Source organism: Mucor mucedo, assembly GCF_025094135.1.
Source record: "Mucor mucedo strain NRRL 3635 chromosome Unknown EV154scaffold_303, whole genome shotgun sequence".
Taxonomy (NCBI): domain Eukaryota; kingdom Fungi; phylum Mucoromycota; class Mucoromycetes; order Mucorales; family Mucoraceae; genus Mucor; species Mucor mucedo.
The window spans coordinates 2,142-26,238 of record NW_026252587.1 but is presented as its reverse complement, the minus strand read 5'-3'; the positions used below and the strand labels follow the sequence as shown (position 1 = coordinate 26,238).

At 35.0% G+C, this 24,097-nt stretch overlaps 4 protein-coding genes across 4 annotated transcripts; 2 read left to right on the top strand and 2 right to left on the bottom strand.

Annotated features, from left to right (window-relative positions):
* Nucleotides 1–4: 4 nt before the first annotated feature.
* EV154DRAFT_181107 (uncharacterized protein) lies at nucleotides 5–848 on the bottom strand (the record flags this gene model as incomplete). The annotated part of the gene is made up of 1 exon (XM_051594243.1): nucleotides 5–848. A coding segment is annotated over exon 1 (598 nt), but the record flags the coding sequence as incomplete, so codon positions are not given.
* An 8,357-nt stretch (nucleotides 849–9,205) lies between these two features.
* Nucleotides 9,206–10,727, top strand: EV154DRAFT_572418 (uncharacterized protein; the record flags this gene model as incomplete). The annotated part of the gene is made up of 3 exons (XM_051606335.1): nucleotides 9,206–9,524; nucleotides 9,620–9,928; nucleotides 10,600–10,727. The coding sequence occupies 3 exons, from the start codon at nucleotides 9,206–9,208 to the stop codon at nucleotides 10,725–10,727; spliced, it is 756 nt and encodes a 251-aa protein (XP_051450072.1).
* Nucleotides 10,728–16,368: 5,641 nt separating this feature from the next.
* EV154DRAFT_488872 (uncharacterized protein) lies at nucleotides 16,369–17,529 on the bottom strand (the record flags this gene model as incomplete). Its single annotated transcript, XM_051599200.1, has 3 exons — nucleotides 16,369–16,652; nucleotides 16,710–17,243; nucleotides 17,460–17,529. 3 exons carry the CDS (start codon nucleotides 17,527–17,529, stop codon nucleotides 16,369–16,371), a joined length of 888 nt encoding a protein of 295 aa, XP_051450071.1.
* Nucleotides 17,530–22,597: 5,068 nt separating this feature from the next.
* EV154DRAFT_488871 (uncharacterized protein) lies at nucleotides 22,598–23,424 on the top strand (the record flags this gene model as incomplete). The annotated part of the gene is made up of 3 exons (XM_051599199.1): nucleotides 22,598–22,944; nucleotides 22,976–23,189; nucleotides 23,365–23,424. The coding sequence occupies 3 exons, from the start codon at nucleotides 22,598–22,600 to the stop codon at nucleotides 23,422–23,424; spliced, it is 621 nt and encodes a 206-aa protein (XP_051450070.1).
* Nucleotides 23,425–24,097: the final 673 nt, after the last annotated feature.

The following is a 24,097-nucleotide window of genomic DNA, read 5'->3' as shown; positions in this document are numbered from 1 at the left end:
ATCGTGCCAAGGAACAGGACATTCTCACGAATAGCAGCAGCAGCAGCCAGTGTTTTCCAAGTATCTGCTGGATCGATGATACCGAGAAGGGCGGAACGAAGTTCAGGTCGAAGGTTACTGAAGAAGATGTGTCGAAATACATCGTCGGAGAGGGTGCTATCTTCAGGAAAGTCAGCCACGATAGTCTCAAAATGCATTTTATATTCAGCAACACGGCGTTGTCCTTGTTGAAGCGCTTCCGAACGTCGGCGACACAGAGATTTCTGAACAAGCGGATCGATTCCATAGACGCTTTCTAGTTTAGCTTTAACATCAGCGGCGCTAGAGAGGTCTGCGACACGCATAAGCCAATCGGTAGCCTCCTGGGGCAAATATTTCAGCATTTGCATGTTGCGAGAGCCGGCGCTACACATACCAAGGGCTTTGGCTGAGAGATGAAATTGCTTGATCCAAGAAGTGATATCTTGGCCTTTGGTATAAGGTGAGACCAGAGCAGTGTTGTTAACCCGTTGTTCAGCTAACAAGGCAGCCAGAGAATTGACTTCTTGGGAGGTTTCAGGTACATTGGGCACAGATGGGTTGGGCGTGGTAAAATCAGACATAGGGTAGGTATGTATGAGAGATAAGTGCGATATAGTTATAGAGCTATAGAGTTATAGAAGTTATAGAAGTTATAGAGTTATAGAAGTTATAGAGTTGTAGGGCGCAGGAAAAGAAGCAGCTACTCCACCATAAAATAAGATTGAAGTCGGTTGTTAAATATAGACCAAGTGACTGGCGAGAAAGTTATTAGAGGGAATTATATATAGAGAATTCCGTTCGCTAAAACTGTTTAACAGACTTTTTGATTGAAAATAAAGATAATGTTTATTGAATGATAATTGATTGATATTTATATGTTTTTACTATGTTGCCGCAGTACTGCGGTTGTACTGCGGTCAAGCTCTAGTGTTGAATAATATACTGCGGTTAAGGGTTATAACACCGATGAGTCAGATGACTAGACTGGTTTTACAACATGATGTTATGATGTCATTTCACAAACAATTTATTTACTCGCCAAATGTGTGGAAAAACGGTTTGTTTGACACGGAAAAATAAAAGATAAAAAAACAGGAAGAATAAGATTAATATTGCTTGTAGGCTTTTTTATTCTTATTAAAAGTGCATCCCTCTTTCATCTCTGAAAGAAAGGGGGGTATTTATAGTTATTTAAAGCGTGGGTAAAATTATGGCTCGTTTGTGTTCACTTGGTATTATTGGCTGTATTTACTAATGACTGATGAGCCTTATCAGTGTAGCCAATCTATTATTCGAAATGGGATCTTCTATTGGAATATCTAGTAACCCTGAGTTGTAAATGTATAACTCAGGATATTTTTTATGCTATTATTTTTTATGAGTGTTATGATATTATGTACCTGTCGATCAAGGATCGATGGAATGATTTTATATGCGATTTTATATGTTAAATAGTGCGATTTTAGTACATGCTCCCCCACCAGCGTTAGCGCAGCTCGCGAAACAAGGAATTATTAATTGATGTACAACAAAATACAACTACTACTTTTTAAGTACCATTTTTTTTTTTTATACTTTGTAGTAACCATAATTATTATGCATGAATGTCAAAATCCAGAAAGTGGGACTGAGATACAAAATTGGGGCTTATACAAATTTTTTTTTTTTTTATACGCCTATTATTTGTACAAGGGGTTTCCTCTTATCAGTTCTTTCTTGTTTTACTTCTTAAGACACGTTCACGTAGTTGACTGGAACTATTTTTACTGTTGTGCTTTCTTTTTTTACTAGCTGGTATGTTTACAACTTCATTGTCTGTTGACGATGCATTGCTAACCGATTTCCGTTGTTGTTTATTAGAATCCGCGACCAGTTTAGCATTTCTTTCTTGGTCTAATTTCTTTTGTTCATTTACTTTAACCCAGTATTTGCGAATTGTTTCGGGATCCGAGAATGCAGCTGCGTTAAGCCAGGAATTTTCTCGTTCACCATAGCCTACCCAATTTACGAGATATTGTCTATCGTTGACTGGCCCTTTATGCGTGCGAATTTCTTTCACTTCATATAATTTATCTTCAATGGCACTTTCGTCGATGGTAACAACTTTCAGTTCTGATGGTACGTAGTCTCTGTGGAGCATCTCATTCATTTCATCTTTTAACACATATGTACCAGCTTTGGTTTTAGTGACGACGGTAAATGGTCCTTCATATAGAGGAGAGAGTTTGCTTGCTCGGGACGGTAATTTCACCATGACAGTTGATCCAATGGGAATATCAATAAGGTAGTGATTATCATCAAATCTTTTTCTCTGTAATTTCATTAATTCGTTCGTTCTTTGGTGTATAGCGGGAAAGACGATGTCAGCCATGCATTCAGCCTTTTTTATCAAGTCATCCACTGTAGAAACCTTATTTGGAAGAGAAGATTGTGTTGAAGGGTCGTTACGATCCTGTATAGTAGGGAACTGTCGAGCAAACATAAGTGAGAAAGGACTACTGCCTGTTCTATTGCGTATTTTTAAATTACAACACAATTGTGCTGCTGGTAAGATCGTGTCCCATTTGCTTGTATCATTGCCACACATTTTCCTAACCGTATTTACGATATTTTTCACAGCATTTTCTGCGCAACCGTTGGATTGAGGGTAATAAGGTGTGGAGAAGCGATGAGGTATGCCGAGGGTCTTTGTAATCGACGCCATCAACCCATTCCGATACTCACACCCATTATCTGTTAAAATTGCGGTACTAGGTAAACCATAGTCGCCAAAGATCTGACAGAGAGCATTTGCAACAGCATCACTTTGTTTGTTCGGGAGAGCCTTTGCTACGATATAGCGAGTACAGATATCAACGACAATGAGGATGTAGACATTTTGATTAGCAGTTACACTGAAGGGTCCAGCCATATCGGATGCAATGTGTGCAAAAGGTTCGGCAGCTACTATAGACTTTAATGGATGATACCCTTTTCGAGCTACATTATGCCGTGCGCAATCAATACAACTGCTGACAACTTGTTTAGCTTCGGTGAATATTCCAGTCCAGTGTAATCCTTCTTCGTGCAATCTTTGGACGATACTTTCTGTACCGAAATGTCCCAGATTATGTGCATCACGTAATAGTTTATGTCTGTTTTCAATCGGTGGAGCGATATAGTCGGTAGGATTTGTTTTGTACTGTGGAGAGTCTATTTTCACGGCTAATACATTAAGGTTTGCGTCTGTGCTCTTAATGCTTCGTTTGTAAATAAACTTATCTGTCGATGTGATTTTATCGGTAGATTTAAAACTTTCAACGGGATTTCGTTTTCTTCTTTCCAAAATAATTCGATTCAATTGTTTGATCTTTTTATCTTCTTCTTCAAGTTCTTTATCATCATCTAAAGGTGGATATAGTCTGCTGAGCAGGTCAGGCAAGACGTTATCAATTCCTTTGATGTAGGTGACTGTGAATGAAAATTGATTTAAAACATCCATATAAGATTGAATTGTTCGATTTGGAACGTGCGTGGTATAATAAAATGTAATAGCACGGTGATCGGTCCAGACTTCTATTTTTGGATGACCCAGTAATAAGGATCGAAATCTTTGGAATCCGTAATAAATGGCAAATAGTTCTCGTCGATTGACTGACCAGTTTTGAGCCGATGTAGGTAAAGATGTACTTGCCATAGCGATGATGATGGTTCTATTCTTATCATCACGTTGAGTTAAAACGGCAGATGCAGCATATTGCGAGGCATCTGTTTCAAGATACATTTTATTTTCCATACGAGGTGTGTGTAACACAGCTTTAGACAGTAGTATTTGCTTGATATTATTTAGACGATCAGTATGAAATTGTGTCCATTTGTTTTTCACATCTTTATCATTTCGCAATTTATCTAAAGGAGCAGCTATGTCAGATATCTTTGGTACGTAATTTCTCAAATATGAGACGACACCCATGATTTTTCTGACTTGTTCAGCTGATTTAGGAATAGGCCATTCGTGGATATTAGACAGTCTACGTTGATCAATTTTTGTGATGCCAGGTCCAATAACGAACCCGAGCATGTAGATACTGGTTTTAAAGAATGTGCATTTAGCGTAATTAATTTTTAGATTAGCAGCAGTTAATTTATCGATTGCTCTCTTTACAATGCTGGCATGATTTCTTAGCATCAGAGAATATACAACAATCATCAACGTACGTGGCTATTTGTGCTTCACCATTAAAAATGATATTCATAACGCGGCAAAATTGACTAGTGACAAATTTGAGACCGAAACAAGTTCCTACCCATTTATAGGTTTTATCATCAAACATAAAAGATAGTACTTCTTGACTGGCTTCATCCACTTTGAAGCTATTGTATGCAGACTTTAAATCAAGCCGACTAAATACAACTCCAGTAGATACCTTGTCAAAAATATCTTGGATATTAGGGACAGCAAAATCTTCTACCAACGAATCATCTATGTTCATGTTTTGTCTTCTGAGATCAAGACAGATTCTTGTATTGGTAAGATTGTTATTTTCATCCTTTTTTCCAATGGCTAATAATGGTGAATTAAATTTGTTACTTGGCTTACTCTCTACTACAACCCCTGAACTTAACCATTCGGCTAATTGTTTCTTTATTTCAGGTCGAGCATGATAAGGTAACGGGTACTGACGGATGTAACAGTTTGTGGCATCCTTCTTTATAGGTATTCTAACGATACTTTCAGGAATATTGCAAAACTGACCCGGTTTAATTTCAGCGTTTCTTTTTACAGAAGGTTCAATAAAATTCATAAATTGTTCTCTTTCAATCGCTGTGCCAAATTCAGCATTTTCAGGATCATATTTATCCGAAGGATCATAGTTAGCGTTTTCGAATTGAATATCTTCAGATTCTTCATCATCTGGATATTTATGTGCTACATTAGTTAAACCAATATTTAAAGGAGTTAGGATATCTGTGCCTAACAATATGTCATATTCTGTATCAAGTGGATCTAAAAATTCAACCACTTCAAAACAAAATTCAAAACTTATATCATTAAGATATCTAACTTTCATAGGTTCAGTTTGACCGATTCTTTTAGCAGAGTTAGAGAGGAAATTTAAATTGCCTTTTGTAATATTTATTTTTATTTGAGGAAAGAGATTATTTAAAATGTATTTATTGATACATGTGGTGTCACTTCCTGTGTCTACTTTTCCTTTCAGTTTTCTATTATTAAGAATGAGAGGAGTGATTAATGATTTGTAAGGATTGAATACATTTTCATTTGCTTTCTTACATTCATAACTGTCATTTTCAAAGTTGTTGGATGGGCCGCCACGATCGGGCTTCTTTCCCTTACGATCTTTGTTGACAGAGAGGATTTTCTTATCACCAAATTTATCAAGATATTCTTGACAACGATGTCCGTGAGACCATTTCTTACCACAGTGGGTGCAGGGGACAAAAGAGGTAGCAGGCTTGGGTCAGTTCTGACTTCCAAGGAATTTTCGTTGATGACTGGGGCCATCGAAGGTGCGAGAGGTGTCATCGGTAGACTTACCTGCATACTTGCAAGTGGATTCATCATGGGAGTTGTTATCTCCGTGATACTTACAGTAAAATTTAGCATCGTGGTTTGTACGTTTTTTAGGCGCACGATTGGCATCAGACGTGTCGTACGACTTACGCTTGTGTCCAGAGGAACTGCCATCATTATTGGGCGTTTTATCCCCAAATACATTAGTTGCAGCCTTATACACATCTTCGGCTGTCCAGGGGACATTTTCCACTTGGTGTGAATTTACAACTGTCATTACGTTAGTTTGCCAATGAGCAGGCAAGGCAAGGAAGTACAAGTCGGCCATGATTCGGTCCGAAACTTGGTACTCAGATTCTTCGACCATTTGAATGAATCTGTTATCAAAGTCCGAGATGTTTTCATCTGAGTGCATACACATGGAGATTAATTCCTTGGTAGCAAGGACACGCATCTGACGATTGCCAAATTTCTTTTCAAGGACTTTCTTGGCTTCGGCCCAAGAGTCACAGACAAGGAGTTCTTTTCTCATCCAAGCTTTCAAGACGTCGGCGAGTGAAACAGTAATTAACTTTTTCCACGTAGTCTTCACGTTTTGATTCGCGGACAATACGACTTCCTCAAAAGTCTTGATGAAATCATCAATGGACTTAAAAACTCTCTCACCACGAAATTGTGCATAAGTCTTTCCAGTAATTTGGAGACGAGGCAGATCTGTACGATTCAATGATAAACCTTCATTTGAGGCTGGGTTAGTAGCGTACTTTGATGCTTCGGTACCTTTAATCCCGATGGATGGTACAGGCTTAGAAGTAGAGGCTAAAGATTGGATGATGGAATTCTTTTTCTCAATCTCAAGGGACATTTCATAGGCACGATCATGATCCTCTTTAGATACATAACCGCTAGAAAGAATAGCTACCATGGCTTCCGTAGTAGCTTCACGTTGCTTAAGTAAATTATTAATGATACTAGTGGGGCTTTTTAAAGTTACAGCCGTAATAGGATCAGCTAAAGGCATGTCAGTGTCTAAATCGACTTCCTGATTATCCTGCTCAAATGGAATACGGGCGATGTCTTCATCTATTTCCCTATGTACACGTTCATCTTGTGCAGCTTGCCATTCAGCAGAGGCTTGCTCATTCAAGGGAGTGTTTAAAGTAGCGTCAGGAGTACCAGCAGACATTTCCTTGTTGGATGAACCAGAAGCGAGTTGGTCATAGGCACTAGGGCCGGAAGGAGAACCAGAAGTAGTCATAGTAGTGGATAGTAGTTGGAAGTAAAAAGTTTACAAGGAGGTAATCTTAAAAAATGTGGAAAAACGGTTTGTTTGACACGGAAAAATAAAAGATAAAAAAACAGGAAGAATAAGATTAATATTGCTTGTAGGCTTTTTTATTCTTATTAAAAGTGCATCCCTCTTTCATCTCTGAAAGAAAGGGGGGTATTTATAGTTATTTAAAGCGTGGGTAAAATTATGGCTCGTTTGTGTTCACTTGGTATTATTGGCTGTATTTACTAATGACTGATGAGCCTTATCAGTGTAGCCAATCTATTATTCGAAATGGGATCTTCTATGGGAATATCTAGTAACCCTGAGTTGTAAATGTATAACTCAGGATATTTTTTATGCTATTATTTTTTATGAGTGTTATGATATTATGTACCTGTCGATCAAGGATCGATGGAATGATTTTATATGCGATTTTATATGTTAAATAGTGCGATTTTAGTACAAAATGAATCCGAAAAGAAGGAGATTACACAGGAGAACGAAAAGCGTTTTGGATTTCCAGATTACTTGGCTTTATTGATGGTTCGGCAATTGATTTTGCAAGTGCACCATGTTGGCGTAGAAAGGACGAGTTCTTTGGGAGAAAATCACATCATTGCATGAATACACTTGCAATCTGTGATCACAACCGAAAGATCCTGTATTTTGGTGGGAGTTGGTTTGGAAACGCTCGTGACATGAAAGTGTTAAAAGAAAGCCCTCTTTTTAAAAGAATCGATGACTTTTTCGAAGGAGAAAATATGTTCTTGGTGATGGCGGATACATGGCTTACAAGTTTCTAGTTCCAATTCACAAGAAATTTCGTGGCGAATATATGTTACCAACAGACGAGAAGTTTAATACGTATATTACAATGATGCTAATCAAAATTGAACATGCTTTTGGTATTTTAAAGGAACAATTCTATTCGTTAAAATCGGTACCCATTCGAATTAGGCGAAGATCAGATATGGAATACGTAAACTATTGGATCACAATTTGTGTCGTCTTGAACAACTTTCTTCTTGAGAAAATGGACGTCAATGACTTTATTTCAATGAAGCAAATATGGGATAAAAAAGAAGAGGAAGAGTACGCACGATTGAGACAAGAACTGGAGGTTATGGAAGATTGTGAGGGAGGTAGTGACGAGGATGGTAGGGACGAAGAAGAAAGTGATGAAGATATTTATGAAGATAGTGGAGAGGAAGATATGAACGAAGAAACAGATGAAGATGAAACGGATGAAGATAATAAATAACCAAAGATGTGCAAGAAATACAAGACTCCTCGCGGTACCATTAGCGGTAAAATAAAATATGAAAAAATCAAGGAAATTGTCCTCAAGTTTAACAACAAATGCCATCTTCTTTCAAGTAACAATTGATACAATAAAAAACACTGTTTATGTCAAAATAGACTTCGAAATAAGCAATCGCTTTAAGATCAAATACTTCATACTGTATGTGATAATCATAGTTTATTTAAAAAAAAGATAAGAAAAAGCCGAACTCTATGTCGATATCATCCAACAGCGTTGTTGCTTCTTCCTTGCTTAAATTCAAAACCTTGATTCTCTTACCAGCATTTTTATACCTGGTGTCGTATCGTGCTAATAATAACTTCTCTGCTGCTATGTCTTTATTTGAATCTGGCAAAATTCTTTCAAACCTAGGTCTTTTGTGTCGGGCGGATAGCTGTCGACCTTCAAAACCCTCTTTCTATTTCCCAAACTTCTGCTAGAAACTGTTCTTCGCCTCAGGTGAAGACAAGGAAGGAGAGGGAGAAGAAAAGGATCCGGAGCTACATTCAGGTTCTTGATCATTGGTGGCCTGATTGTTATCTTCGGAATCCGAATGAAGCTCCTCTGGTTTTCTCCATCGAAAAGGCTCTTCTGAAGGTCCGCTTGAATCCAGTATAGTAAAACAAAAAAAGACGCATTTTAGACGAACAAGCATATCCTTGCTTAGTATTTTACGAGACGAGCATCGTTTGCGGCTTGGGTATTCACAAGATCAATGCTCTGCAATGCATGTACAAGAGTATCAGTAACACTGGTATTGATTTGAGATTACAAGATCCTCATTTGATGACCCTAATTTGCTATGTATCCTTCATTTTCTCGGGTCTTGTAGCTAGACCGGATTCCTTTGCCTACCAGCAAAGATTTATTCAGTTTCTATACAACATAGCTGAATACAATTCCTCTCTTCTCTTGTGTCCTGGTCTATTGTAAATTGACGATGCATCCGATTGCTGGACAACGCTGAATGCGTATAATAAATGAACCGAGGTTTTCACTCCTGTCGGTAGAGACGAGTTGTCAACATTCGCCAGAATTCAACATCGAACCATGTCACAACTAAACAGACCCAATCAACTTTACTCTGTTTCTGATGCTAACCATTTACTTTCATCATGTCAACTACCGCAGTCTAGATGAATCGAGTAAGCTATTGTTTGGTATAGAACACATGATCCCAGACGTGAAACAAACATATTCTGCATTGAAGGAACCCGCCACTTCCATTGCAAATATGCTCATTACGGAAGGTTTAAACCAAAAAACTGCCTTGTCCTTGATAAACTTCTTTGCCCAGGACGTGTGGAGCTTGATTGGAAACACCAACGCTTTTCGTGAATCCTTTGAATACAGAACTCAAATGTCTCGAGTGTACTTGAACAGTGTCAATGCAATGAATAAAGTATTCGTAAGTAAAATTAAAAACAAAATATGCTGAGCTGTACGATAGGCTGGTATCTAACCATGGTGTCTTTATTTTAAAATGAACCTGTTCACATTCGTGTAGCCAAGGATCAAGCCATTTTGGATCGTACTTTTGGCATTTTTTTTCCAGACACATCGGAAACAAATTTACTGGATCAAATAACAGACATTGAGAAAGGTACAAAAGTATATGTTGGGATATATTCAAGAACAGGTTACGTCTTTGTCATGAATGCCTTGTCAAGATTGAATAGACAAGAAGAAGCTCATCAATTCCACATCATGTTGAAAGAAATAGCCTATAAATTTCTTATCTATCTTCCAGATATTAATGCAGTATTCAAATGGACTAGATACAAGCGAAGTTTCTCTTTATTGGATGAACGTGTGCGTGATAAACGAGCAAAAAAAAAATTAGATAGTATCCCGCCCCCCGCATACACCCTTTTTTTTTTCCTTGTACTTGCCAAAAAAAGTCATTTTATTTAAAAAAAAAGCTTTATATTTTCACACGACTTTCTAATTGCTTCATAGATGCGTCCCCATTGAAACGCGACTATCATCATGAACCTCACAAAAAAAATTAAACTTGCATTCTTCATTTACCTACTTGGTCGCAGATGGGGGGGGCAAAGGAGCCAAATAATGTTGTCGTACAACAACCAGTCTTTTACTACATTTGGATTATAGCCGTAAATACTATGCTCAAAACATGGTTCCAATTATGGATTTAAACTTTATAAACAATCGTGGTAGCGCAAATTTTATAGTTGGAGTGCCCCTCTTGATTCGACATAACCCCCATTTATTTTCTGCGTGACGATCGCCACAGCAAATGATCAACATGATGCAAAATTATACTTTGCATATCAAGGGACGTGCATATATCCAGAAATGGCATGATTGTTTTTTATTCTATTTTTGTGCATTATGCTCCTTTTATTAACTTTTTTTTTAAAACAAATATGTACGAATGTGCGACCAAATGTGTGTGGGGTGGTTTAGGGAAAAAAATTTATGATCTAGGCAACTACATCTTTTAACCTGTCTTGTCGGATATAGATGGACATCGTGATGTTGCCATCGAACTGGAGGTTGGTCACCCGATCCACTTTCGAGTCATTAAATCTGTACCATCTTTTTGCTTGATGGTGTCTGATTTAAGCAATGTAATGTCCAATGCCAGCTAGAATATGCAATACAAAAGCATGCAGCATATACTGAACCGGAGTCAAATGCTCCGTGGGTTCCTTTGATTAATAAAAGTGATGTACCAGCTGCTTTTCATTCTCCTAAAACACGAGTTAGCTATCCATACACTTTTTTTGAATTGCATACTAACATTGCCAGATAAGGCAAACACAGGAGGCAGCACTGTGAATTTATTGTATTCCAGCACTTCATTCAACCCCTGATCAAATGATCTTCCATGGGCATAGAGACAAAAATTCATCACCAGATTGATACCTACGGGTTTTGGCAAGGACCACGTCTGGAACAAGTCTACCAACTCCTCCGTTCCATCTTGTGCCAAGGCAACCCACTTGAGCATAAACTCATAGGAATCTAATAATACATCATATTCAATAAAACCCCCCACTAAAATATAACTTCATGTTTACCTCTAGCGTCACAGGTGTAGCGATTACCTATGACATACAACTCTTGATAAGTGGGTGGAGGTACATCAGGGATGGGAATCTCCTGGAAATAAAATGGGTCGTCCGCCTTCCACTCGGGAGAAACACCGTTACGTTCATTGCCGCCGTCGTAACTCACCATGCTTGGAAGATGGGCTTGAGGCTCGTAAACCTTTGTGGCGGTTGACATGCCCAAAAACCATCCTTGCAGGTCTTCTACAGCTGAAGGGAGAGTGGGGAGCCTTTAATAAAAAATAGCCTGAAAATAAAATAAAACTATACCTATTCTAGCACGGATGAGATCTTGCTTGGTGAAATACTAATTGTCAAAATATTTGCCTTCTTTACAGCATCAGGTACCAACTTGAGTGACTTATTAATAATGGCAGTTCGAAAAGGGATAATTAAATACAACACCTACTCGGTTTCGTTAATTATTTTATTTAAAAAAAGGATAGCACTGGGCATATTCTTTACCTGAATAGGTGCACTGAAGAAACAAATGTTTGCAATATTTTTAATACCAATGGTACTGAAAGGGAGAGTGCTTGCGCTGGAGGAAGACATGTTAATTGTTAAACGATAAAAGAATAAAAGAGCAGCTGGATTGCAGAAACATTTCTCTTTTTTATACTTGCTGATTTAAATCCCTAAACTTTATTATATACACGCAATACTGATTGGTGTTCGAATAAATCATGATAATCGCAATGTGAATTACCTTTTACTGTACATATGAATCGGGTCTCTCAGGGATAGGCAATTTTTCTTAGGGATAGCCAGATTTTATAAGGGACAGTCAAGGTGCGCGTAGTCGTAATGTTGGATTAGGATACTTTAATAGACACGGAGAGGTCAATATAACTTAACAACTTGAAATATATACACATTTATTACAACCAACATAGTTTAAACCAGTATGTGTGTGTTACAGCTTACCTTCAGCTTCTCATTTGAACTTTACCTTCTTATTTCTGCGTATGATTAAAATCAAATGAGCTTAAAGGCAAAAGAATGATGACAAATTGTCAATCATTTAATATGCATTTATTCGTAATTATCACATTGTTTTTGATTATGTATTCTTGTTTCCAGGTCTAAAGGATAACCAAATTTATCATGCACTTTTAATATTACAACTCATTTGAATACATTAAAAAATAGCTTTTTGAAAAAAAAAAGACTATATTTCTCACTTGTTTTTATGCAAGTGATGACTATTGTTAAGGATGGAGGTTAACTGTTGTTTTTTATACAAGTGATGACTCCATATAAAAAAAATGGCAATAATTCTCCCTTGTTTTTTACAAGATATAGACAACGAGCCAAAAAAAAATTGGCAATAGTTCTCCCTTGTTTTTTTGTCAATTCAATGCTTGAATTCCACAGTGCTTTTATTCTAGCTATCATTATTTTTTTTCACTAAAAAAAATTAAAACAATTAATACACTTGATGTTGAAAAAAGGTCTTTTTCGTTACCTGTACACTAAAGACAATAGACCAGTTAGACCATATGACGAGCATATTATAGATGGTATTGAGTCCTATTCATTCTTGATACTTTTATGAGAGATAAACCATCCAGATGGGACAATGAAATTTTTCTTTTTTTTTTCTTTAACCGGGATTATTTTGACCATAGCTCCCCCTTGTTTTTAACAAGATATAGACAGTGAGCAAAAAAAATTGGCAATAGTTCTCCCTTGTTTTTTTGTATTTTCATTGCTTAAAATCCACACTGTTTTCATCCTAGCTATCACTACTTTTTTTAAAAAAAAAAAAATTACTAAACATGATGATCTTTATAAGAGGTCTTTTTTGTTACCTGTACAGACAAGGCAGTACGTCAGCTATACCATACGACAAACAGATTACAGATGATATTAAATACTATTCATTCTTGACACTTTTACACAATAGACATGCATCTGCTAGATGGGACAATAACATTTTTCTTTTTGGCAATGGTTCTCCCTCAATTTTTTCAAGTAGAACGGCCGCAAGAAAAATTTGACAATAGTTCTCCCTTGTTTTTCGTAAAGTCAGTGGCATTAAGACGAGTTACAGTAACAGTGATGGTTATATCTATTACTTACATGCATAATTAATATACTAAATAGGTATGATTTTTTTTTTTTTTTTTTTTTTTTTTTACCTGTGCACAAGTACAATGACCCTGATTATTTTTTGGCAATAGTTCTCCCTTGTTTTTCATACATGTTAACAGCAGCAGGCACATTAGATAGTATCATACCAGTAGTCCAATAAAGCCAAGAGTATCAATGCATATTTCTTCTATTTTTTTTTTTGAGGGTGCAAGAATGTTAGATCAGAGTAAATTATTATTGTTCTTTCTTGTTACCTACAGGTTCAACAACCCCTTGCTCTTGTTTATTATATCCAAATACTAGTGGACATCAAGTCAGTGACTATACAAGAAAAAGGAGTGAGTCATTAACAGAAAAAGATGGCAATAGGTCTTGTGAGTTACCCGTACAAGCAAGAAATAAACCAGTAGACATTGTCAGCAATTCCATTTTTTTCATGTTTGTATGCAAGTAATAACCAGGGGATGTAAGTAGGACTATAACTATCTGTTACGAGTATGAAAGAATAAATAATATACAAGTGGGATATAATATTCTTTTTTTTTTTTTGATAGTGTAAAGAATATAAGAATGAAAGTGACAATAGTATCAGTTTAATTCTTGCAAACTAGTAATAAAAACAAGTTAAAACACAAGATAACATGTCCTTTTTTTTTCTTGTTACCTATACAAAGGATAAACCAGTTTATATTGACAATAGGCATGACCGATATAATAAGCCGTGGCTGAAGCTACTGCTGTTGATTATACATAAGTAACTGAATAGGTTGATTATATTATTTTTTTCTTGTTACCTATATATCCAAGTGACGTACTAGATAGAGAGGCAGTAGCGGTTGACCTGTACAATACGTATGAGTACATCTATCTGTTGTTTAAATAAACGGGTGAGTAACAGAACAAGTAGATGACAGTTTCTTCATGTTCTTTTTATACACGGCGAGACTTCTTTTTTTCTTGACAACAGGACCAGTATACGCTTTGAGTTCTATTTATACAAGAAATGAATGAGTTACACGTAAAAGTATTCAAATAATAGTGCTGTCTTGTTACCTAGATTCCTGAGTAATGGACCAAAAAAAAAGAGACAATGCATGACGCGTTTTACTTGCTGCTTGTTCACAGGTATAACACCACACTTGCTCTGGTTGAATACACAAGACATAAAGTCATTTCACTTGTCTTTGTAAAGAGGCACGCCAAATAAAAAAGAGATTCATCCTGGTCTTCTTTTTTTAAAGATGTTAAAGAGCCGTGCATCAGAAGAATGTAGCAATAGTTCTTTTTTTTTGCTAGAGTAAGAGAAGGATACACCTAACCACAGAGGAAACCATAGTACAGTCAGTGCACATTGGTCTCGTTTATTTTTGAGTGCTTAAGAAAATATTCTCCTCCACTGTATGAATTCAATAATGTATGGATGAGACAGCACAGAGAAAGAATGTGGTCTTTCCCTTTCTTGATCTTGGAGACTACACGCAGCAGTATTCTTGTACAGTGGTAAAAGAGGTCCTTGTTGAGTAGATGGATGGGAAAAGGAATAAAGAAATAAGAGTCCTTTTTCTTGGGTGCCATGATTATAACAAATGGGTGTTCCTTGGTAGCTTTACTTTCTTGCTAGGCATGTATGGCTATGGACAATGTTGGTTAAAAACGTGTTCAAACGTGTCTTTTTTAAATACTTTTCTTTTTACCTTTACGTTTTCTTTATATCAGAATTTACACCATGGCGGCATCAGACCTTATAATTAACGACACAGACTAAAAAAAACGCGTCCCATCAGTACATTACTCCTTCACTCATAAAGCTGTTCTTTAATACTATACCTGGCAGTACAACCGGTGTAGATAGTCATTATAAAGGATACGTAAAGACTTGAATAATGTGGCAGAAGAAAAAAAAAAGAATAAAGAAAAAGGAAAAAAAAGGGGGGGAGGGATAGATGACGTGTGCGGAGATTTTAGGCTGGCCTTTGATTTTGCGTGCGTCCGTGCGCCCGTGCGCCTACACCACCTTCCATATGTATTCTTTGGTTACTTGTTTCCTTTTTCCTTCTTTACAAAGACGTCTCCCATACACCATTTTATCAGTCATAGAGATTATGTTGACCTTTTCATTTTATTGCCCTTTAGATATATCAAGTAGAAAAATAAAAATAAAAAAAAGAATACTTACACTTGACATTTTATACACCTGTCCTTTGTTCCTTACAAAGACTTATTATATCCTATACCTTTACTTTAGTGTCAACTTTTTTTATATATTAAAAAAAGACAGGCTCTTGTTCCTGTTTACCTTCATTTAAAATACATTTTACGCTTCGTGTTTAACGCCAATACGCCTTCATCTTATTTATCATGACTTACACTATAGTAGCATGCGTTCATCTTTACAAATTGCACCAAGACCTACATTAAAAAGATCAGCTTCTCGGTCATTTTTTGATGCATTCTTTTACTGCTAACGTTGTTTCCTTTACTTTAACCCATTAAATCTTCTTTTGCTTGTGCATTATTATACTTTACTTATTCATCATCCTTCTGTGTAAACAAAATGAATCTATCAGTACTGTTTAAAGTGAACCCCCTTTATAAAGAAGCTACCTTATTTGGCCATCAACCAATGCACTTACCATGAACAGGCCTCCATGACACAAATTCCCTTTTTCTTTTCTTGTTTAGCTTCACTCATTTATAGAGACGCTCGGGATTTCGGGCTCCTTGTCCATCACTTCACTCTGTCTTTGCTGTATTTAATTACTGACTCTATACATGGAAAAAGAATCTTGGACTCATTCCTTCTCAAGAGTCTGGACACTAGACTAGAGCGACTCACCTAGTTAGTCTTTCACACTACATTACTACCTTTTTCTTGTCAATTACCTTGCAAAGAGCCGTGACTCTTGTTTTTAATACAAAAGGAAGAAAAAGGAAAGAAAAGGAAAAAAATAGAACCCAGTCTTTTTAACTGCTTGCCCTTTGTAATTCTATTGTATCACCTTTATAATCAATCAATGAAACTTTTAAAAAAAGTAAAAGAAAGTGATTCAATCCGCAACAATATTTTTTATTTTAACTGAATTTATAAAGCTTTCTTGTGATTAAACTCTTGATATTCCAACTCACCAACACGCTCTAGCATGTCCTTGTCTAGGATCATTGATCGTAATTGATCAGATAATTGTCGATTCTTCTTGATATAAGCAATTATTTCATCAAATTCAACATCCGTTAATTTTCTCATCGCGTTTGTCGAATATAACGCGGCAATTGCAAACGCACCGTGCTTGAAGTAATATAACAGGGTGTTGAATCGTTTACCGGCGACTTTCATTTGGGCAATCTTGTTTTGGGTGTAATCACATTCTATTATATAAATTAGTTTAGATAGATATCTTTTTCTTTAAAATAGAGATTATTTACTTTTTAAAAGTTCCACAAACGTAGCGTGAAATCCGGGATATTCCTTTTTCAAAGTTTCGCCAAAGCAATAAAAACGAAAGCATCCAGAGTACTGAGTGGTAGTACCCCAATTACCAAATGAAATACCATTATCATGGTAATCCTTTACAGCACGAGCGAATACCTTAATTTCGGATTTTTTTGTTTCATCCGTCAACTGTGGAGCCACAGGAATCTTTATCGGCATCAACATATTCTCGTTAATCATAAACTGGATGTTATTATTTAATAACTCCAAGTCAGGCAGATGACTTTTTTTTTCCTGAACCACTGGAGCTTTTTTAGTTTTGACGGCATCATTGACTTGATGAGCCCCGGAATCATTGTTATTATCTGAATTGTAATCAGAACAGCCAGCCTCATCATTAATATTGGGGTTCTTGCTGGGTTTTTTTTGTTTTTTATAAGAACCACTGGAACTTGCCTCTTCCACTACCACTCTTTTTCTTGGCGTGGCCATCGGTCTTTCTTCGACCGGTAATTCCGTTGATTGACCTGATTATGTACATGGTAAGGCACATGTTAAGGTACATGTTAAGGTACATGTATAAATATATTTTTTTTTAAAAGAATAAAAAAAACTAACCTTGGATATGTAAGTAATGTTAAATTTTTCCAAACAATACATAATCATTGTTGGATGATTGTTTGGATCTACAGAATAAAGTAAGCTATATGTTATGTTTATGAACCCTTGTGTCATGTACTTACAATTCTTTTTAATTACGTAGTAAATAATGTAGCTTTTAATTTGGTTTGGCGCATATATCCCACAGGCCATTACATAAAAACACATATTACCTATAGCGTCTATTTAAAGGGGGAAGATAAAAGTCTTGTTACTTCAGGCTAGAAATAGATAAGAAAAAAAGGGGGCGTGGGATACTGATCTTAATCAGTTTTTGAAAATAATAAAAATAAAACCTCAACCTGCTTTTTAAAAATACACTTAATTTAATGACTTTATCTTATGGGCTATAAAAGCACACAACTAGTACAATTAAATAAATAAAAAGTGGAAGGGTAACAGTTTTTATTATTTTCTTATGAGTATGTCGATGATGCGCTGTATAATGCCTTACCTGTAATCCTCTTTTTTTTCTTTATCACGCTACAAGAAGCAACCATTGAGTTTATTTTTGAGGGCTACTGAAATAAGAGTATGCGAGTAGTATTGGCGTGATAAAGAGTATTTCTTTAAATAAAATAGAGTTTAGTTAAGAAGGTCTTTATAATTGCGAGTTGAGTGAGCACCACAGCTAGTTTAAACAGAAGCTGAACTGTTAGAAAAGAAATGGATTTAAGTATAGCTTATATGCTTATAAATAAAAGATACAATGATAAAATGTAATAAACGGATCAATCAGAATGATAATAGAGCTGAATAATATATAAAACTAATAAGTCAAAGTGTTGAAATATGAGTAAAATAATAGATGAGGATTTTTATTTAGGAGAGGTCTTATGGATGCCTATTTATAAAGATGGTCGTATAATCCAGTCACTGAAATTAAAGAAATTGGGAAAATTTATAGAAGAGATTGAGGTAATTGCGCCTACTAAGAGGTCACAGATCTGAGGATAAGAAAAAGATGAAAAGAAGTAGTTTTGGCAGGTGCAAACCCGAAAAGGTGTATTGCACTTTAGTAGGTGTTTAAAAAGAAAAAAAGATTGGAAATGCGCTCGATTTGTCGCATAACACTACCATAAATAAAAAACCAATCCCCCTCCTCCTTATGCTAAGAATGGGGAATTGCTTATAAATATTAAATACAGAATAATGATATTTTATAAAGACATGCCAACTGACACTCATTAAAAATAGAACGTCTCCATGTACCCTCTTATTTCACGCACACTATAATCTATAAGAGACTCTACATAATACGGCTATATTTTATTCTTTATTTTTTTTTATAGGCAGCAGAAATCTATGTGCACTCAATAGGTGTTACCTGTAATACTAATAGGGACACAAACAGGTCGCTTGCATGTATTTTTCAAGTACGCCATCATGTCTGAACATAACTACCACAGTGTACAACACTACTTTGTTTTTTAAAAATGCTTTTCTGGTTCCGCTGTTGTATTCCTTTGCTTAAAAAAAAGTATAATTTATACCATCATACGATGGATAATATTTTATAAGTATCAGCATACCCTTGTTCATAACTGACTATTTTAACGGTTAATTATAACAATAAAATATACATGTATGCAATTTATACGTGTAGGCTACATCTTTTAAATATACAGGTACTAAAGGATACAGACTATGCATTAAAAACACAGCCAGATTATCCTTCGTATGTTGAATTAACGGTATAAAAAAGAGCCTTCCCTCTTGAATGTAAAGTTAATATACGTTTTTCGATAGACTCCTACTCCTTTTGTTGGGTTTCGTTGCTACGCTGCCCATCACAATGAAAGCCTTGTCTTTAAAATTCAATTTTGCGCAGGCAATTTAATTGCTATATTATTCTTTTTTTTTTTTATAATACCTTCCTTAATCAGTGTTAATCCTCGCTAGCCCTTACTAACTGGTAGAATAAAAGTCTTATCTACGAGGAACCTATCTGGAATTGAAGAGAGGATTGTGTACCCAAATGGGAGAATGAAAATAATAACAATTCATAGACCAAGATTGAACTTTCTTTTAAATCAAAATGACATACTCTGATTTAATAAAAAATAAATGAACAGTGGTAAAATAATTAAACGCGTATCTATAAAATGAAGACCAAATACAACATGGTGAAGGAAAGATGGCTCAAAATAGTATCCTTTATAAACGCCCTTCACTTAAAAAGATGACAGAAATTAACATAAAAAAAGGCAAAGGCAAGATTAAATCAAACAGCACATGTAAAAGAAGAAAAACAAGAACAGTAAGATACAAAATCAACTGATACAAGGTAAAGATTCAAACCTATAAATACACACTCTAACTGTCGTATTTGGGTACGATTCACTTAGGAATAATTAAGCAAATCGTTTAAATAAATAAACTATGAAATTAAAACAACCTTTTATGTTGCATATGAGCATACGCTTGTATACTGCTATACAACTTCTCCTACTTCGAGTACATACTTCTATATAAAAGATTGCATGATTGGCCTAAATACGATATACGAATGACAGTTGGATACAGAAAGCTATACCGCTGAGTTACGATATCACCGATCGAGAAGAGAATCTTCTCAGATCAAATCAAGGATTATAAGAAAGAGAAGCTTAATATTAATGGTTCTCTCAATGGATTAGCTACCCAGAGAGAGAATAGAACAGCTATTAATATAAATGGTTCATTTACTTATATATTGATATAGTTATATTGCTGATAAAGAGTATAAAGAAATAGTGTATAAATTAATGGATACCTAGCTTCTACAACCAAATATACAAATATCGATAAGAAATTTTATATTTGGGATCGTATTTTATTCATTACAAAGATAATGAATAAATGATCAACCATTATGTTCTATTGCCAATTACACTTGACAAACAAGTATGCATCTTTTACAGTAACCGTTGCATGATCTGATAAATAAGTGTCTCGTAATACTAAAAATTTATTAGAATACTCATGCTCCCGATCCACTAATATGGGACAACGTTAACTGGAAACAATTCTAGCGAGCAGTATCCATTTAGCCCAAGGCGGCAAACAAAGTATAGATCTATTCCAAAACCAGAAAGGTTAACTCATCATTAAAACTCAGGAGAGTTGTGCAATATAAAAAGGATCATTCATAGCAGCAGAGTTCTTTTAGTCTATTTTTACCTCTAATAAAAATATACTTTTATCTCATTACTTTTCTATGTAATATTTTGTCAAATACCACACTAACATATTTTTAAAAAAGTACTAAAACGGTAAGTTTTGTAAATCAAAAGAGAACAGCTTTTTATAAAGAGGGTAAGAATCAATGCTTGTATTTCTCTATCAAACACATTCATGTTTATTTATACAAGAACAAGCAAAGGATACACTCGGGTGTGGCAATAAACATCTATAAGAAGTACAAAAGTAAAAAGAAAATGACTTTCAAAGGAATGCGTAAAGTTTAAATCCTGTGTTCCATTAAATAAACGCGTGCAGTAAAGCATAGTGAGTACACTTGTCAGAATGTTATGAGTAAATAAAAAAATTAATAGGAAGAATACAAGCACAACTTCATCAATTACAAAAACTCAGGTATAAGCTTAACCTTCCTGCACTGGTAAATTTCAAAATAATGAAGAAAAGCGAATGTTCTTGTCAAAGAAAAGGCTACTTGCTAAAAAAGAATTAAATAAAGTGTATGAAGAACAAGATTGGACATCAAACAATGCTGCCCTTTCGTGTGTTATTTAAATGATTGTGTAGCTGTTAAATAACAAAATAGATTCTTGTAGTAAAATAAACATAATAATAGAAACAAACTAGACATAATGTTACAATGCGGATTTTCAATATGTAATAATTGACTTCAACACTAAAAACTTTACTCAAACAATTTATAATTTTCATGCTAACTTTTAGCATTGTACTTCTCTAACTTGAATCTTTACCTTTCAATATTTAAAACCTTTTGACAAATTTATTATTATTATCATTTATCCGAAATCAAGGGTATCGTTACCGATCCTTTGATTTCTCGAAAACTATATAAACCTTAAAACAAAACATATTTCAATAAACATTCAGATTTTACTATATACTTTCTATCATGACTTCCCTAACAAATATTATATCTTCTATATATAATTGGCCTATTATCTCACTGTCTCCCTAGAAAAACCGAAGCCTTAGTCTCTTTTTCTCTGTATCTGTCTATCAAGACCTTTTATTTTATTTTACTTAACTGGATCGTTACCATATATATTTATTATATATTTATATAAAATAACGTTGTGCTCACTTAGAACTGAATAATTGACTACAACCGTGTATTATTCTCCTTCTACCTTACTGTCAAAACTAAATCTAAACCAATCACCACCACTCACATTGTATCAATGTTGAAAAGAATTTAAAAAAAATGCCTAGCAGCCAAAGGCCCTAAGGACACCCTTTTTACTTCAGAAAAAAATAAAAAGCACTAGCAAGGAATTGAACCTACGTCCCTAAACCTGCAATTAATTAAGTGACAGTGATTAACCAACTAGTCCTCCATTATACTATTAGTCTGATACGTTCGTGTTTTGGTCATGTCGCTTTTGACGTCACTTCGTTCAGTCACGTGAAATCCACGTGCAGGGTATCTTATTGGTTGGAGTTCTTAAGGTGTTCTGAATTCGAATCCTGGTGGGGATTGTTTCTTTTTTTTTCTGAGAGTAAATATTTTATTCTTACATTCTTGTGTTATGATTACTTTGGTAAATACCGTTATTACCGTTCGAGTACCCTGTTTGCTGTATGTTAAGTCTATTTTTGGTTTATCTGGGAACGCGTATGATTTATCCGTTAAATTTATATCTCAGGATGGTATCCGGATAATTGATTCTGTAAATAGTTATGGTTTAATTGTCTTGAGTGATTTTGGGTTAATTTTGACAGCTATAAAAATAGCATTAAATTTGTAAATCAATAAAAGATAATCTTATTCTTAGTCTTATTTTTGGAAGTTCTTCATATTTCCTCGAGATAACTACTTTGGCAGATTTCCTTAGCTTACTAGTGCAAATCTCTCCTATAACTGTCTGTGTATTTAAATCTTTAAGTCTTTACAGTCTCCTTTTAGTATTCATCTACACATTTGTTTACTCTCTCGTAATATATCTTTACAAAGGTAAACATAAAGACACGCAGGAACTTATCAAGTCTGTTATTTTTGTGTTTTAATTATGTCGCGGGTAAAATGACACCTTTTAGTCACGTGATATCCACGTGCAGGTTATCGTATTGGCTGGAGTTTCTAAGGTGTTCTGAATTCGAACCCTGGTGGGGATTGTTTCTGAGGGTAAATATTTTATTCTTACATTCTTGTGTTATGATTACTTTGGTAAATACCGCTATTACCGTTCGAGTACCCTGTTTGCTGTATGTTAAGTCTATTTTTGGTCTATCTGGGAACGCGTATGATTTATCCGTTAAAATTATATCTCAGGATGATATCTGGATAATTGATTCTGTAAATAGTTATGGTTTAATTTTCTTGGGTGATTTTGGGTTAAATTTGACAGCTATAAAAATAGCATTAAAATTGTAAATCAATAAAAAATAATCTTATTCTTAGTCTTATTTTTGGAAGTTCTTCATACTTCCTCGAGATAACTACTTTGGCAGATTTCCTTAGCTTACTAGTGCAAATCTCTCCTACAACTGTCTGTGTATTTAAATCTTTAAGTCTTTACAGTCTCCTTTTCTTATTCATCTACACATTTTTTTACTCCCTCGTAATATATTTTTACAAGGATAAGGCGAAAGTTCACCAGCTGTCTAACATTGCTGTAAGTTGCCGTGAAGAAGGGAGAGGAAAATAATTTAGTTATAACGTAGAGAAATCGTTATATGAAATATAATAAAATTGGCTAAAATCACGGGCAGCAATTTATTTCACTTTTTTAATCGGTATAAATAATCATTAAAAAGGCTGTCAAAATAATGCAATTTAAAGTGTCTTAGGTTATTGCTCTTGAGTGTGTATTGAGGCTTAAGATCATCTTAAGTGTATTTGCAGTTTAGTATGTTTTATAGCTATGGTAAATTTCAACTTGTATTTATGGACGTTTAAGCGTTTAATTACTAATTGAATGGCTTAAATATATATTGACTTTTATTTGTATTGCACTGCTTATGTTTACACAGCTTTTTTGATTGCCCATTGTAACATCCACAAACATCATCACCCTCTAGCCCTGGTAGAATCCCTCTATATAAAGTATAATCATTAAATTTTGTCACTCAAAGCATCACTATATAAACGTTACTATGAGTAGGCATATCATTAATATAGTTGCAATAGAGAATATTTTACTTCGTTTGTGATTTATATTGATGCCGGTACGAAAATTGAAGACGTTTGGAAATTGTGAACGTATACAGTTGATTTATAAGCTGATTGCGAATAATTTGTACATGAAGTAAATGAAAGTTCTGTTCAGAACACAAACTTTTCTATTCGACATTTCACAAAGTTGACATCCCTAATTAAACCAACATAGTTTTCAAGATGTAAAATCCTTTTTAATATTGTTGCCCCTAATTTACGATTATCAAAGTTATTGGAAATATTCATATTATAACATGGCTTTGAATTGCATACGACATTACCAATCTTCAATACTGTTATTTTGAAATGTATTCCCGTTAGGCAAAAACGAAAAAACCAGTAATTTGGGAAGTCGCTTTGCATATT